At 36.0% G+C, this 14,545-nt stretch overlaps 1 protein-coding gene across 2 annotated transcripts; it reads left to right on the plus strand.

The window, feature by feature from the left end:
• The first annotated feature begins 4,178 nt into the window (after window positions 1–4,178).
• LOC110694870 lies at window positions 4,179–13,586 on the plus strand. Of its 2 annotated transcripts, none has more exons than XM_021872039.1 (11): window positions 4,179–4,955; window positions 5,969–6,070; window positions 10,080–10,413; window positions 10,528–10,746; window positions 10,841–11,110; window positions 11,206–12,018; window positions 12,237–12,375; window positions 12,453–12,626; window positions 12,718–12,970; window positions 13,058–13,156; window positions 13,260–13,586. In XM_021872039.1, exons 3-6 carry the CDS (start codon window positions 10,237–10,239, stop codon window positions 11,512–11,514), a joined length of 975 nt encoding a protein of 324 aa, XP_021727731.1. In that variant the 5' UTR covers window positions 4,179–4,955; window positions 5,969–6,070; window positions 10,080–10,236; the 3' UTR covers window positions 11,515–12,018; window positions 12,237–12,375; window positions 12,453–12,626; window positions 12,718–12,970; window positions 13,058–13,156; window positions 13,260–13,586. The 2 variants fall into 2 exon arrangements, with proteins under 2 accessions (XP_021727731.1, XP_021727729.1); XM_021872037.1 differs by lacking the exon at window positions 4,179–4,955 and having other exon boundaries at window positions 5,929–6,070; window positions 11,206–11,628; window positions 11,755–12,018.
• Window positions 13,587–14,545: the final 959 nt, after the last annotated feature.

Genomic DNA, 14,545 nt, shown 5'->3' on the forward strand with positions numbered 1-14,545 from the left:
AAATGTGTTTTGTTTGTTCTTATTTTGGACATTTTGTTTTGGGACTTGAATCATTGAATGTTTTTCTTCCTAAGTGGTAAATGTATGCACGGTTTGAGAGTGTTATTGGTTGACTCTAGGATACTATATGCTAAGGTAGTCGGGTTAAGAACTTTTAGGGGTCCATGAAGCCTTAGTTCACGGGAATGTGGTAAGATGGAGTTGCTCTCTATAGTGGATTTGAAACCCTTGGTTGGTATTTGTTTGGTTATAAACCCTTATGAGCTTCATTTGTTCTAGCCTTCATCACCTTGTTGAGCGTCTATTCAGGATCCTTGGCTATGCATGTCTTAATCCTTGTTTTGACCTCTAGCTCCCAAGATCGTGACCGAGCCACTCTAGGGGAGGAAAAGGGCACCTTTTCTCATTTTTATTTATCTTCTTTTTGTTTTGTTACAAATTTGATTTTCTATTTTGCATTAACCTACTTGCTAACCAATTTGAGCCTAATTTTCCCTTTCTTGTCTTAACCACATTACAAACCCAATGGCCTATGTTTACCAACCCTTTTAGTTAGTGAAGCATTGGCATGTGAGGTTTGAGTTTTGAGAGTGTTGATCATGAGCAAGAAAACTTTGTGAATTAGTATAAGTAAGGTCTTGAAAGTTGAGCTTGAAAAGAATATGCAAAAAAGTTTGAAAAGAAAGATGCAATTCAAGAAAATCAAGGAAGTTTCAAGAAAAAGTCGTCCATAGTAAAAAAAAAAAAAGGCAAGGACATCAAATAAGAGCTATAAAAAAAATGGAAAAGAAACAAAAAAATCACAAAAATATTTTAGTTTGGTTTCGTTTTCTTCCCTAGTTTAAGCATTGAGGACAATGCTTCGTTCAAGCTTGGGGGGGGGGGAGCGTTACTTCGGTTTTGGTATATATTGTGTTAGTGTTGAATAAGCTTGGGGGAGATGACATTATTGGTATTTTTGTTTGATATTTTGTGACTTCTTGAGTTTGTTTTTTAGAGTAGGCCACTCTTTTGCTTCACTTAGGAAATATCACCAAAATTTTCAAATATTTACCCCGCCTTAACCCTTAGCCTTACGTTACAACCAAATAAAAGACCCTTAGACTTTAGTGGGGTTAGGTCAAAGAACGGTGGAGGGAGATAGACTTCAAACCTATGGAGAGAGTATGCATAGTTGAGATGTCGGGATTACCTTCTCAAAGTTTTTCATTTCTTTATCTTTTTTTCCGGTTCTTTCGTGGAATCATGAGAAACTAGCTTAAGGATTGATTTGAAGCTAGTGGAGAGAACGCGGCCCGATGGTTGGGGCTAGGGTGGATTGTGTCCCCATTAGTTCTCTATGCTTAGCATATGTTATGTTTCAATCAACCATTGACATCTTGGAACGTGCATACATTTGTCTATTTAGAAAGGTTTGCATTCATTATTGGTGCATGTTCCTATTTCTCGTCCAAGTATGAACTTTGTGTTTTCTTTCTCTTTTTACATTTTTTTTCTTTTCTTTTTATTGCCTTGCCTTGGTTTTTATTTAGAATTGTGGGTTAAACTCTTAGGACACCCTCACGAGAGCACACTCGTCCTCTAGGGCGATCTAGGGGTTTAAAGGGCTTATCTTTAGTTGCTAAATTTGACCGTGATTCCTACGAAAGTGAGTTAGTGTACATTCTTGTCTCCTTTAGTGTCTTAGATTTGCTTGAATAAATCACTCTCCTTCTCCCGTGTTTCATGTTAATTTGTTCGAGGACGAGAAAAAGGTTAGCTTGGGGGAGTTTGATAAGTGACTTTTATGTCACTATTAGGGTGTTTATTGAGTCTCTTTTCCGGCTTATTTCAATAATTAAGCTCATTTTATCCTTTATTTCTATTATTTTGCTTATTCTCGTCTTTCATCTTGTTATTTGAGTATTTTGTAGTTTTTAGTTTAATTTAGATTAACTTAGTTTTATTAATTCCTAGTTTCTCTCTTTTTATTTATTTTTCTTTTAGTTTCTAGTTTGTTTTCTTTATTTTATGTTATTTCATTTAATTTTATTATTTATTTAGTTTTAACATTTTATTTTACTTTATTTATCTTATTTTATTTTACTTTATTTATCTAATTTTATTTTATTTTATTTTACCTTTTGATAATCCCATCGTGTTTGATTTTTGGTTGTAGGTGTGTCCGGGTTGACGCTCGATTTCCATGTTCAAATCAAGTTCAAAATTCCGGGTTTGAGTCAAATGTGTCCAAGCCAAGTCATCGAACATGGCTGCTACCACGCAACCCCAACTGCCAACCTCCACCATCAACCACTAAGCTCCCCTGTTCCACCAATTGCAGCGCATACCACCACGCAGCCACCCTGACCACCACAACCACTTCCTCTTCTCACCTTCACTCAACAACAACCACCAGCTCCCTGCTTTCCCCCAACAACACCAACACCAACAGCAACAGCCGCACACCTCCCATTTCGCCACCAAAACCGCCAGCAATTACCACCATCAATTCGACTCCACCAGCCACCAGCACCCACCTATCACAGCCACATCAATTCTCCCATGTTCCACCACTTTCACCACTCAAAACCGCAACCACCTGCGAACCTCCACCATCAACCGCTCCCCTGCTCCCATAAACCACACCTTCCACCAGCCACCAAAATAAACCACTAACACCCCGCAACATCCAATTCCCCCATTTAATATACCTGAACCACGCAACTGAACCAATTAAATACCACCAGCCCTTCACCCACAATCGACCACCAATCTCCAACCCAATTACTCAACAATTGCAGCCGCAATTCGCCCAACACCCAAACTCACAGCCAAGAAATTCGCGGCCGCGCAGCTCTGTCAGAAAGCGCGCAAATTGGACTCCAAATCAGATTGTAGGCAGTAAGTTATGCGCGACCAATGCGCGACTTCTGTGCGGGCGCGCAAATGTGGGTCAATCACGAGCTTTTCACGTGATTTTAATGAAAATCGGACGGCCACGATTCCTTCAATTAATGCAAAGGTCGAGATTTGGTGATGCTAGATGATGATAGTGTTGATGAACGGTGAGGATGATTGTTTGTTGTTGATATGGTGAATGAATGAAGCCAAATTCGAAAGGGAAGAAGAAGAGGTGGTCTGGTGGAAATCGTGGGTTTGGTGGAACTTTGGGGGTTTTTGGGTTTATTTTTCCTTTTTAGTTTATTTTATTTTATTTTATTTTACTTTAGTTTTGCTTTTTTGTATTTAGTTTTAATTAGTCTTATTTATTTTATTTTATTTTTATTTAACTTGTATTATAAATACCCCTTTGGGGTTATTTTCTCACAACTTTCAATCAACTTTTTATTTTAGATAGATTAGATTAGTTTAGCCTTTATTTTCTCTCTCTTAGGGTTAGTTTAGGAGTAGTGTAGAGAGAGAAAGCTTGGATTTCCATGGAGTTTTTGAGAGGTTGAAGAAGCAACTTTGTGAAACTTCTTCTCATCTATTCAATGAGCATTTTCTAACTTTCTCTCATCTTTATTTCTTTGCTTAATTCTTAGTTTTTTGCTTTTTGTTTGTTGATTTGAGTAGATTAATTAGTTTGTTTGTTTAATCTTATTTTTATTATTATTTTACCTTGTTTCCCATGTCTTTCTTCATTATGTTAGCTTAGGTCTTGTTCTAGGGAATTGGATGAAGGTTATATTAATGAATTGAATGATTGATTGTGATTAGTATTAAATTGTTTCTTGATTATTGTGTATGGGTGATGCTTTTATGGACTAGAATCTTTCAAGCTAATCGATTCTATGCTCTTAATTGTGCTTTCAATCAATTGTGCGAGAGTGAGTTGGTTGAGAGCCCTAAATTCTTCCATACCTTTTCTAGGCTAGTTGCACGAGAGTGAATTACTTTTGTAGGATAATTAACATGCTTAATTGTGCGAGAGTGAGTTAAATGTGTTGATGTTCCTATTCGAGGGAATTTTCATCTAATTGTATGATGTTGTTGAATGCATTGATGTAATTGGATTCCACTTTCTCTTGTTTTAGTTATTTGCTCTTAGTAGTATTTGGTTTAATCTCTCCATATCTCACAACCTTTCCTACTAGTCTAGTTAGCACAAATTAATACACTTAGTCCTTTTGGGTTCGACCCTTTACTTTCCACTAACTAGTTTAGTGTAAGTTTAGGTATTATAAATGATTAATTTGGTTAGGGTGGTAGCATAACGACCTATCTATCTGCGATCAACAAGCGACGCAAATAAGTGAGTGAGTAAATTGCGTCACTCTTTTACTAAATGAGCGACGCATATGAGCTGTGTACAACATTATAGATTTTGTTATTTGCGTCGCATTTTTATAATTAAGTGACGCAAATAACTCTTTTGGTTTTAGGTTATTTTGCGTTTTTGACCTTAGCTTTTCATCACGTACGCCTACATTTCAATAAACAAAAAGAAAAAAACAAGAGTTCTTCAATTCTAGTGAAATTCTATAGCAAAACACCCACAAATTCATCCTTGAAATCCAACAAATTCGGCCAAAAACTGCGATTCCCCAGCAAATTCAACATCCAAACTCGCAATCAAGTTAAAGACCCATAATCGGCAGCAAATCCGAGCAATTTCGAGCAAAAATTTAGACCAAAACCCTAAGAACTTCGAACCCTTAAACCCAGAAAAATTGATTGCTTTCGACCAAAAATCCCCCATTTCAAGCAAAAAATCAACTCAAAACAATACGAATTCGAACCCTAGAAACCCCAAAAAATTCAATTTCGGTCTTCAAGTTCGATTAGAATGACCGAAATTGTTGAATTTGTGAAGTATGACTGAAATTACAGCAAAAAATAGAAACCCCACTCGAAAATTTTCAGTCATAAATAGAAATTGTTCGAATTTCAGTCAAGAAATTACAGCTACAATAATTGAAGTTCGATTTCGGCTTGACATTGTTGAATTTGTGAAGTCAATTTCACCTAAGGTAAGATTGCTTCTATTTATGTTCAATCTTTTCATGGTAGATAGAATGTAGCATTTAACTTGAACAATGACTTATTTTAATTTCAGGTTTAGTGTTAGTTCATTAATTAGAAAATATATGGCAGATTTTAGTTGAATGTATAACTGGTTGCATCTTTGAGCTGTTGATTTTTGAGCTGTTGGTTTGCAATATATTACTGGTTTCAAATATATAACTGAAATCGAGTGCATAGTATGACTATGTGAGCGGTTTTGCAAAAATAGATAAGCCACGTGCCGTCGATCGTCATCCAGGCCATTAAATTCAGTAACATTGACCCTTGTTTTTCAACTGTCTTATCTTTAATTATCTGTAAAAATGCTGCTAAATAAATTACAAAATACATGTAAAATCGATGTCACAGTAATGTTCATGGGATGTGTTCAAAATAAGCTTTTGCACCCTAGCGGTCTAGCATTAATGAAAACATATATGAAGCACATAAAGATAGATGCTATCTTGATCTAAATTTAAAAATAAATGTGTATGGTCTTTTACTTTTTTGTTGGAAGCTATATATAAATGAATGTAACAACATTACTCAAATAGATGAGATTAGATCCTAAATCTTGATTACCATACACAAATTAATAGATGGAAGAGCTAAAATTTGAGGTGATGATTTTAGTTAAAAGGTTAAACATAGAATATATGTATTAGCAATGTTTTAGCAATGTTGTTACATTCATTTTAGCAATGTTGTTACATTCATTTATATATAGCTGTTATAAGGTTGTTTATTCATTGGACTTTGATGGCAATATAACTTTGATGGCAATATAACTTTGATGGCAATAAAGACATGGATTAGTATAAGATCTAAATACCTGCGGATGGCTTAACACTCGTTTCAGGTCTTCAAGTTTTACACCATGATTGGCTAATAAGCAATGCCGAATAACAACTTTTATTTGACATGGCAGATTAAGTTGAATCAACTATGTTGGTTTAATATATGTAATTTTTTATGGCAGATTCTTAATTATGCGGAAGTGAATTCCACAAGTTGCTCGAGGTTCTGGTTGTGGACAAACGATTAAGGCGGTAGTACGCATACGAGATTGTCTTCACTTGTGGTATATATATCTGAACCATTCTTTGCAATATTAACTTAATTGTTCTGGTTGGTATAATGATTGTGAATTGTATGAGATTTTTAATTGTGATATAATTGATTGGAATTGCAATAATACTTGCATCATTGGCTAAGATACCTGTTCAGGGCTTACTCATTAGGAGTAAGTCTTGAATAGTCCCCGGTTTGGGACTATTTTTGAATGTTCTATCTCATTTAAGTGTTAACTACTTGAACTGTTTTTGGGTCTAAGAAGATCATGGCTCACTATTTCCTGATTGTTTTCTGGGTACATATGTTGATAGCCGATTATCTACATTGTGTGCTTGGAGAACTATAGGGAAATGCTGCCGGATTTTCTTTAGAACCAAACTTTACAAGTAGTTATTAGTGAGATAGGACATTCAAGAATGGGTTAGGTTGGAGTGATAAGGACCTTATTGGATCATCCGGAGTTGCATTTACATGATATAAACTTTGAATGAAAATGTTTGATGCCTTATATTCTTGTTTATGGTTAAGGAGCTATATATGTTAGAAAATATACACATTATCTTAAAATTAATTTTGTTATTTAGTGGTTGAAAATGGATCGAAGTTGGATGTATGGTAAACGAAATTGTACAAGTTTTTTACGAGGAATTAAAGAGTTTAGCACTGTTGCCTTAAAACACCAAACAGAGAATAAATCAAAGATTATTCTTTGTCCTTGTTGTGACTGTAATAATTCGAGGGGATATCGTGATATAGTTGATATTAAAGATCATCTAATTCGTCGTGGGTTTAAAGAAAACTACACAAGGTGGACATGGCATGGTGATAGCATATATATTGAGGAAATTCTAGTTATTGTCCAAGGGAAGATGAGAATCATTGTGATGATGATAATGAACATCAAGGTGAGGATATCGATACAGCTGATATTGGTGTTGAAAGTGAGAGTGAAGTGGAGAAGGACAGGATAGATGAAATGATGCATGATGTTGAAGACCATTTCACAGAGTGTCCCCAAACATATGATAGTATTTTGAGAGCTGCAGAAACCCCGTTATATCCTGGTTGTACAAAGTTCACTAAACTTGGTGCTATTATGAAGTTATTCAACTTAAAGGCGAGCAATTGTTGGACCGACAAGGGTTTTACGCAGTTGATAAAAGCCTTAGTAGAAATGTTTCCCGAAGGGAATGAACTTCTAAACTCCACCTATGAGGCCAAGAAACTTATGTGCCCCTTGGGTATGGAGTCTGAGAAGATACATGCTTGTCCTAATGATTGTGTGTTGTATAAAAATGAGTATGCTGATTTGCATGAGTGTCCAAGGTGTGGAGTTTCTCGTTACAAGATGAATGATACTGGTGAGTTGTGTAAGAAAGGGTCTCCGGCTAAGGTATTATGGTATCTTCCAATTATGCCGAGATTTAGGAGACTCTTCTCGGATGAAAAAACTGCAAAATTATTGAGGTGGCATGCTGATGGGAGGAAGAAAGATGGGTTAATGAGGCATCCTGCTCATTCCCCGCAATGGAGGAACATTGATCGAAAGTTCAAGGACTTTGGTGAAGAAGATCGAAATCTTAGGCTTGGTCATAGTACAAATGGAATGAACCCATTTGGGACACTAATTTAAGTACCCAATATAACACTTGGCCGGTTCTTCTAATTAATATCTATAATTTGCCTCCTTGGTTATGCATGAAGTCTAGATACATTATGTTGTCCCTTCTAATATCTGGGCCTAAACAACCTGGAAATGACATTGATGTGTATCTAGTGCCTCTCATTGAAGATTTAAAATTGTTGTGGAACGAAGATGTCCAAATGTTTGATGCATATAGTAAAACCAATTTCACTTTACGTGCCATGATTTTTTGTACGATAAATGACTTCCCAGCTTATGGGAATTTGTCGGGGTACAATGTGAAGGGAACAACTCCTTGCCCCATTTGTGAAGATGATTTGGAGGCATTACGCCTAGACAATTGTGGCAAGCATGTATACATGGATTATAGCAGACATCTTCCTGAAGACCACCCTTTTCGATTCAATAAGGATGCTTTTAATGGAAAAGTGGAGTTGAGAGAAGCTCGTGGCCCTTTACATGCAAGTGAGGTTTATCAGCGGGTCAAAGACATTGAGAATGAGTTTGGTAAGCCTTACAAAAGCAAATCAACTGGGGGTTACAAGAAGAAGTCTGAGCAATGGTCTCTTCCATATTGGAGACATTTGGAAGTTAGACATTGTCTAGATGTAATGCATATTGAGAAAAATGTCTGTGATGCCATTGTGGGAACTTTATTAAATATGCCAGGAAAGATAAAGGATGGAGTTAAAGTAAGAAAAGACATGGCTGCTATGGGTTGTTCAGAGTTGGCAGCCGAATCTCGAGGAAAACGCTGGTATCTTCCCCCAGCTTGCTTTACCTTGTCTAAAAAGGAAAAAACTAGCTTCTATGAGTCATTTCATGGTTTAAAGGTCCCGGCTGGATTTTCTTGTAGTTTTCGTTGACTTGTGTCAATGTCTGACTTGAAATTGGGTGGCATGAAATCTCATGATTATCATGTCTTGATGCAACAATTATTACCAGTTGCCATTCGAGGAATTTTGCCACCTCAAGTGAGGTATACGATTACAAGATTATGTGTCTTTTTTAACACTATCTGTAGCAAGGTCATAAATCCAAGTAATTTAAATGACTTGCAAGCAGATGTACTTGAGACAATGTGTCGATTTGAAATGTATTTTCCCCCATCTTTTTTTGACGTGATGCCTCATTTGGTTATTCATCTTGTACATGAAATTAAACTTTGTGGACCAGTGTGTATGAGATACATGTATCCTTTTGAACGAGAAATGGGTGACTTAAAGGGAAAAGTCATGAATCCGGCCAAACCTGAAGCTAGTATTGTACAACGAACAGTTGCCGAGGAAGTGGCAGCATGGGTTGTTCAATATCTTGCACGTTCACAGAAAATTGGGTTGCCAAAGTCTCGACACGATGGGAGGCTTGGAGGTCAAGGTACTATTGGCAGGAAAAGGATATCCATGGGCTTTGAAATGAAAAATAAGGCCGAGCTTTTTGTGTTGCAAAATCTTAGTGAGGTTCATCCTTACTTGGACGAGCACATTCTTTTTCTTAAAAAGAAATATCCTTCCAATGGTGATCTTCAGCTGATAAAGGAGCATAATTGTTCATTCGTTACATGGTTCAAGGAACGAGTGATGTCCCAACTATCCACCACACCTAACGATATATCTGACACATTGAGATGGTTGGCATATGGTGCTAAATGTCAAGTCATGTCATATGAGGGATACGACATCAATGGGTATTCTTTTTACACTAGCCGATAAGATGACAAGTCAACAATGCAAAAAAGTGGTGTTAAAGTAGTAGGTTTGTCATCTGATTATGTTAGTGCACATGATAAAACACTTGTGGATAAGAAGAAATTTTATTATGGAATCATTGAATAAATAATAGAGCTGGATTATGTTGATTTCAAGATTCCTCTATTTCGTTGTAAGTGGGCTGATAGTAGCCGTGGTGTAAAAAAAGATGAACAAGGGAACTTGACCCTTGTAAATCTTGGTCGACGAGGGCATCTAGCTGATCCATTTATATTAGCTTCACAAGCAAAACAAGTTTTTTACATGGCTGACCCAGCTGATTGTAAGTGGTTCGTTGTTTTAGAAGGTAAAAGAAGGATACTTGGCATTGAAGATGTGGTGAACGAGGAAGAATATGATGAGCAATTTAATGAGTCACCACCTTCCATTTGGAGCATCCCTCCAATAGTCGATGATTTTGACACAATGTTGAAACGAAAAGATCATAATGAAGGATTTTATGTCGCAAAAGAGAAGAATGAAGTAGGTATGAATTCTGTGATTTTTTTTTTCCAATATGTGTTACTAATTGCATAAATTGCTTATTATTGTTATGTGTACAAGTTTATAATTTAAAAATGATACAAACTGATGTCTTAATTTATTTATGTCTTTTTTTTCAGGTAAGTAATAATGGAGGATGAGGATATGCATAATCGTTCCATGTCTTCGCAAGGTGAGGAAGATGAGCCACACAATCAATCACAATCAGAGCAACAAACAACCGACTCTTACTAGAAGAAAAAGAAGCCAAGAGGTCCTTCAAAGGGCCTGAAATCCATGCCTGGGGCTCCTAGAGTGCTTGAATGGGATGAATTGTGTCGACCCATTGGAAAGTGGGAAAAAGCATACAAAACTCATCTTGGTGAAATAAGCCGTGCAAAGGTGTCTATATTGTATAAAGATTGGAATCAAGTTCCACAAGGAATAAAAGACACTTTGTGGGAAGATGTTAAGGTAATATTCACTATTAAATGTTAAATGTTATACTATTATATGATCATTTTGACATTATTTGAATATGATGAAATTATTTACTAACTTTTTTTATTTTTTTAATTTTTTTTGTAGAGAGAGTTTCAAATCGAAGAAGATGAAGACAAGAAAAAAAAGGTCCTACGCACTTGTGATAAAACTTGGAGATATTTTAAAACAAAATTGGTCAGTGGTTTGATCACATGTCCCAAGAATATGCCGAATGAGAAAAGAATGGCGTATGTACTCTATGATTTCATATCTGCGGATATGTGGAAAACATTTGTGGAGGAGCATAGTACAGATGATTTTAAGGTTTGTGTGTATTAATATCAATGATCATGCAAGTTATTAATACTTTGTTAACGGATTCTTATATACTAATCTTCATTTATGCTCGTGAAAATAGGAAATCAGTGAGAAGGCAAGACAAAGCCAGTCTTTCAACGAATACCCTCACCATTTAGGAGCCAAATCATATGGTGAAATGAATATTGTATGGCATAGAAAAGGGTATATTCCCACAGCATCTTCAGCATCTAGTACTTCATCTTGTTCTTCGGTTGTGTCTAGTTTGCCGGATAGGACATATGCTTGGCTTCTAGCAAGATCAATAGAAGATGATAAGGGAAATCCTTATTTGCCGGATGAGAAAACAAGAGAGATGAAAGAATCCATTGTAAGTATATAATAAGTCTTTATTTCAATTTTGAATATATTTTGTTAAGTTTATGTATTGCAACCAAAGTTTTCTAACTTGAAGTCTTTGTGTAGGATAATTGGAGAAAGCAACAAGCTGATGGAAAATTTGTTCTTAATAGGAATGATGATATCTTATCTCGTGCCCTTGGGAAAAAAGATCGTAATGGTCGGGCAATAGCATTTGGCAGTGGAATTGGCATTAAAGCTGTATGGGGATCCGGAGAGAGGCGTAGTGGCCGACGGGGTAGGGAATTTGGAGATGCTGAGCTGGAAGAATTAGAGGCAAGAGTAGCCCGGAGGGTACGAGTGGAGACTATGCAGGAGATGGATTCTAAAATGGATTCCATGGTTCAAGAGAAGTTTATGTTATTTGCTAAATAGATTGGTTTTCAAATTCCAACTGAATTGATGGAAATGAATAACATAGGCCGGACGACTCAACAAAATCCTAGTAGTTGCCAATCAGTGGGTGATGATCCATTTGCAAACATACAGGTATCCAAAACTTTATTATTTTATATTTTTTATCTTTTTTTTGGTAATGATTTATGACTGCGACATACTTTTAACTTTGTAACTCAGTTTTTTTTTTTAATAATGATTTTTTTCTATCTTTATAAGGAAACGGTTCCATGTCGGCTATCATTGTTGAAAAATGACTATGAGAAATTCATTGTCGCTGAAGGTACATATCATCCGGAGTTAATCCTTGATCATCATAGTAACCTTATTCCAGATCACGTGTGGGTAAGTGTTGATGATTTTTTTGACGAGTTCAAAGAATTCTCGGTTCCAGTTCCTTCTTCAGTCATCAAGAAACTTAAGCATGCTCACGGTACATTTACCCAATGGCCGAAAGACTTGGTTTCACTCATGCATGACAAGGTAAATTATTTTTGTAACAATTTACATATAGTTTGCTATACAAAATATAGCAAATTGTTGAATAGATTTGCTTTACTATTGATTAGTAGTTGAAAGTGGTCACGAAACAAAAGAGTCCAACACCAATCCAAAAAAAGTTTTTCTTATGGATTATGCTTTGGAAAACTTGTCTCAGAAGTGTGGGTCTTTGAATAGTTTGTTATCTTCATTACCCAAAGGTGAAACTATTAAGGTAAAGGTTGATGCTTGGACCTTTAGTTATGACGATAATAAGGACATCATTATCAAACGTGAAGATGTCAATCAACTTCTCACGGGAGCTTGGCTGAATATTTCAATTTTGCAAGTTTTTATGATGTAAGATATTCAAATTTCACTCTTCCCATATACTTATTTATTACCATTTATAATGTTATTACATGATATATATGTAGGGCCTTGAGTGACTTACTCGATACGATGGATGTGGCTTCCATTCGATTCATGTGTCTGGAAATGATTTCAGAAACCTATTTGCATAGTGATGCAGATCGTATCCTACTATACATGGCACATGTGATGGAAAAACAAAAATCTAAGCAGTTCATCTTATGCCCATACCATGAAAAGTATAAACTTTGAACTTGTATTTATTTGAACTTTGCAAATTGTTGATATTATTTTACTCTTTTACAAATGTGTGTCTAATTTATTATGTAGGAATCATTTGGTTCTTTTGGTCTTATGCATGGCTAAGCGTGAAGTCATCATCTTTGATTCTTTGAGGCAGAAGCGAAATTTAGCAATTAAGTTTTCAATGACAAAGTAAGTCTAGTTTGTTATTAATGTCATGATTTTATGTGTGTAAGGATAATATATATGTTATTTGTTTCAAATGTGTAGCGCTTTTCAAAGTTTCAAGGCATTAAGTGGACAATCTAGGGGAAGTAAATTGACATGGCATTTGGGACAGGTTACCTTAATTTCTTACCCTAACTTTTAGTTTCTTAATAATTTAAGTATAGCAATTTAATTCAAATTTTAAATATATTACATGTAGTGTCCTCAACAATTGGGTGGACGTGAGTGTGGCTACTACGTCGTGCGTTATATGTACGAAATACTTGAACATCACCATAGCAGTGAGGATCTTATTCAGGTATGAGTTGTCAAATATTTCATTTTTGTTTGATAAATACAATTTGATGTTAGCTACAATCTTGAATTAAAACTTTCCTCTTGTATATTTGTTGTGTTGATAGGATTCTTCAAAAACTACACCATACACCGAGGAGGAGATAAATGAGATTCGAGATATTTGGGCAGAGTATTATATGTAATGTTGAACTTTAGATTTACACTTAGCGCATGTTGGACTCTTATTTTGGATTATAGGCTTGACATGAATGATTTTGGTTAATTGGTGTTGGGATGATGAGTATAATGTCTATGATATCGAGATGTAAATTATTGGACAGGTTGTTAATATAATGTCGTCATTCCCAATTTTATGGGTAGGCCAAAATACAAAGGAGACTCTGCCGAAATTTACATTTGCATTATTCAATAATATTGCATTTTAATTTCAATTATATTAGCGTTAGCATATTACTTTATACCACTAGCAAGGAAAACAGGTACTACAAACATGTACAAGGAAATTATTATAATTAAAAAAAAAAAATTCACCTCATTTGCGTCACTTATTAAACAAACAAGTGACGCAAATAAAGCAATTTTGTATTTTCTAGTCAGTCATTTGCGTCACTCCTATATAAACAAGTGACGCAAATAACAAACAAGAAGTTTATCAGAAAACTCATTTGTGTCACTCCTATATAAACAAGTGACGCAAATAACAAACAAGAAGTTTATCAGAAGATTCATTTGCGTTGCTCCTTTATAAAGGAGCGACGCAAATGAATTTTAAATCATTTGCGTCGCGATCAGTTGCGTCGCTCATAGAAGCGACGCAAATACACTATAAATGAGCGACGCAAATGAGCCTCTTTCTACTAGTGCCAGTCGTCAAGAGGTCAGGCTCCAGTAACTAGAGACGAGCTCATGTAATTCATGATGAGTTTCAAGGTTGAGATCAAGGACCTGATCGAAAAGAGGACAACTGGGTCTAGCAAGGGTTAATTGGCAAAAAGGTCTCCTCGAATTGCGAGGAAGAAGCCAGTTTGGGACAGGTAGCCTACTCCGCATCCTAAGGATAAGACTACGCATGCCATTGACTGGAAAATGATCCTTGTGCCCCAGACAGGCACAAGGAAGTTCATCCGTGCTATTCAGCCGGATGGCAACAAGAAGACTTACACCGATGCTCGACATGTCATCGAGCAGAATAGGAATCAGCAGTTGTCTAAGTCAGCCTCTACATCGAGTTTTCTAGACAGCTTTAAAAATACATCTGCAAGGAATACTCAATCCTTGCATGAGAGCCGTACAGGCGGTGATACCGTCAACTCCGACCGTTAGATGATTGGGAATGCCCCGTACATACCCCCTATGGTGTACGGTCAATATTCCCCTCATTTTATGCAGT

The sequence above is a fragment of the Chenopodium quinoa genome, unplaced genomic scaffold (assembly GCF_001683475.1).
Source record: "Chenopodium quinoa cultivar QQ74 unplaced genomic scaffold, ASM168347v1, whole genome shotgun sequence".
NCBI lineage: Eukaryota > Viridiplantae > Streptophyta > Magnoliopsida > Caryophyllales > Amaranthaceae > Chenopodium > Chenopodium quinoa.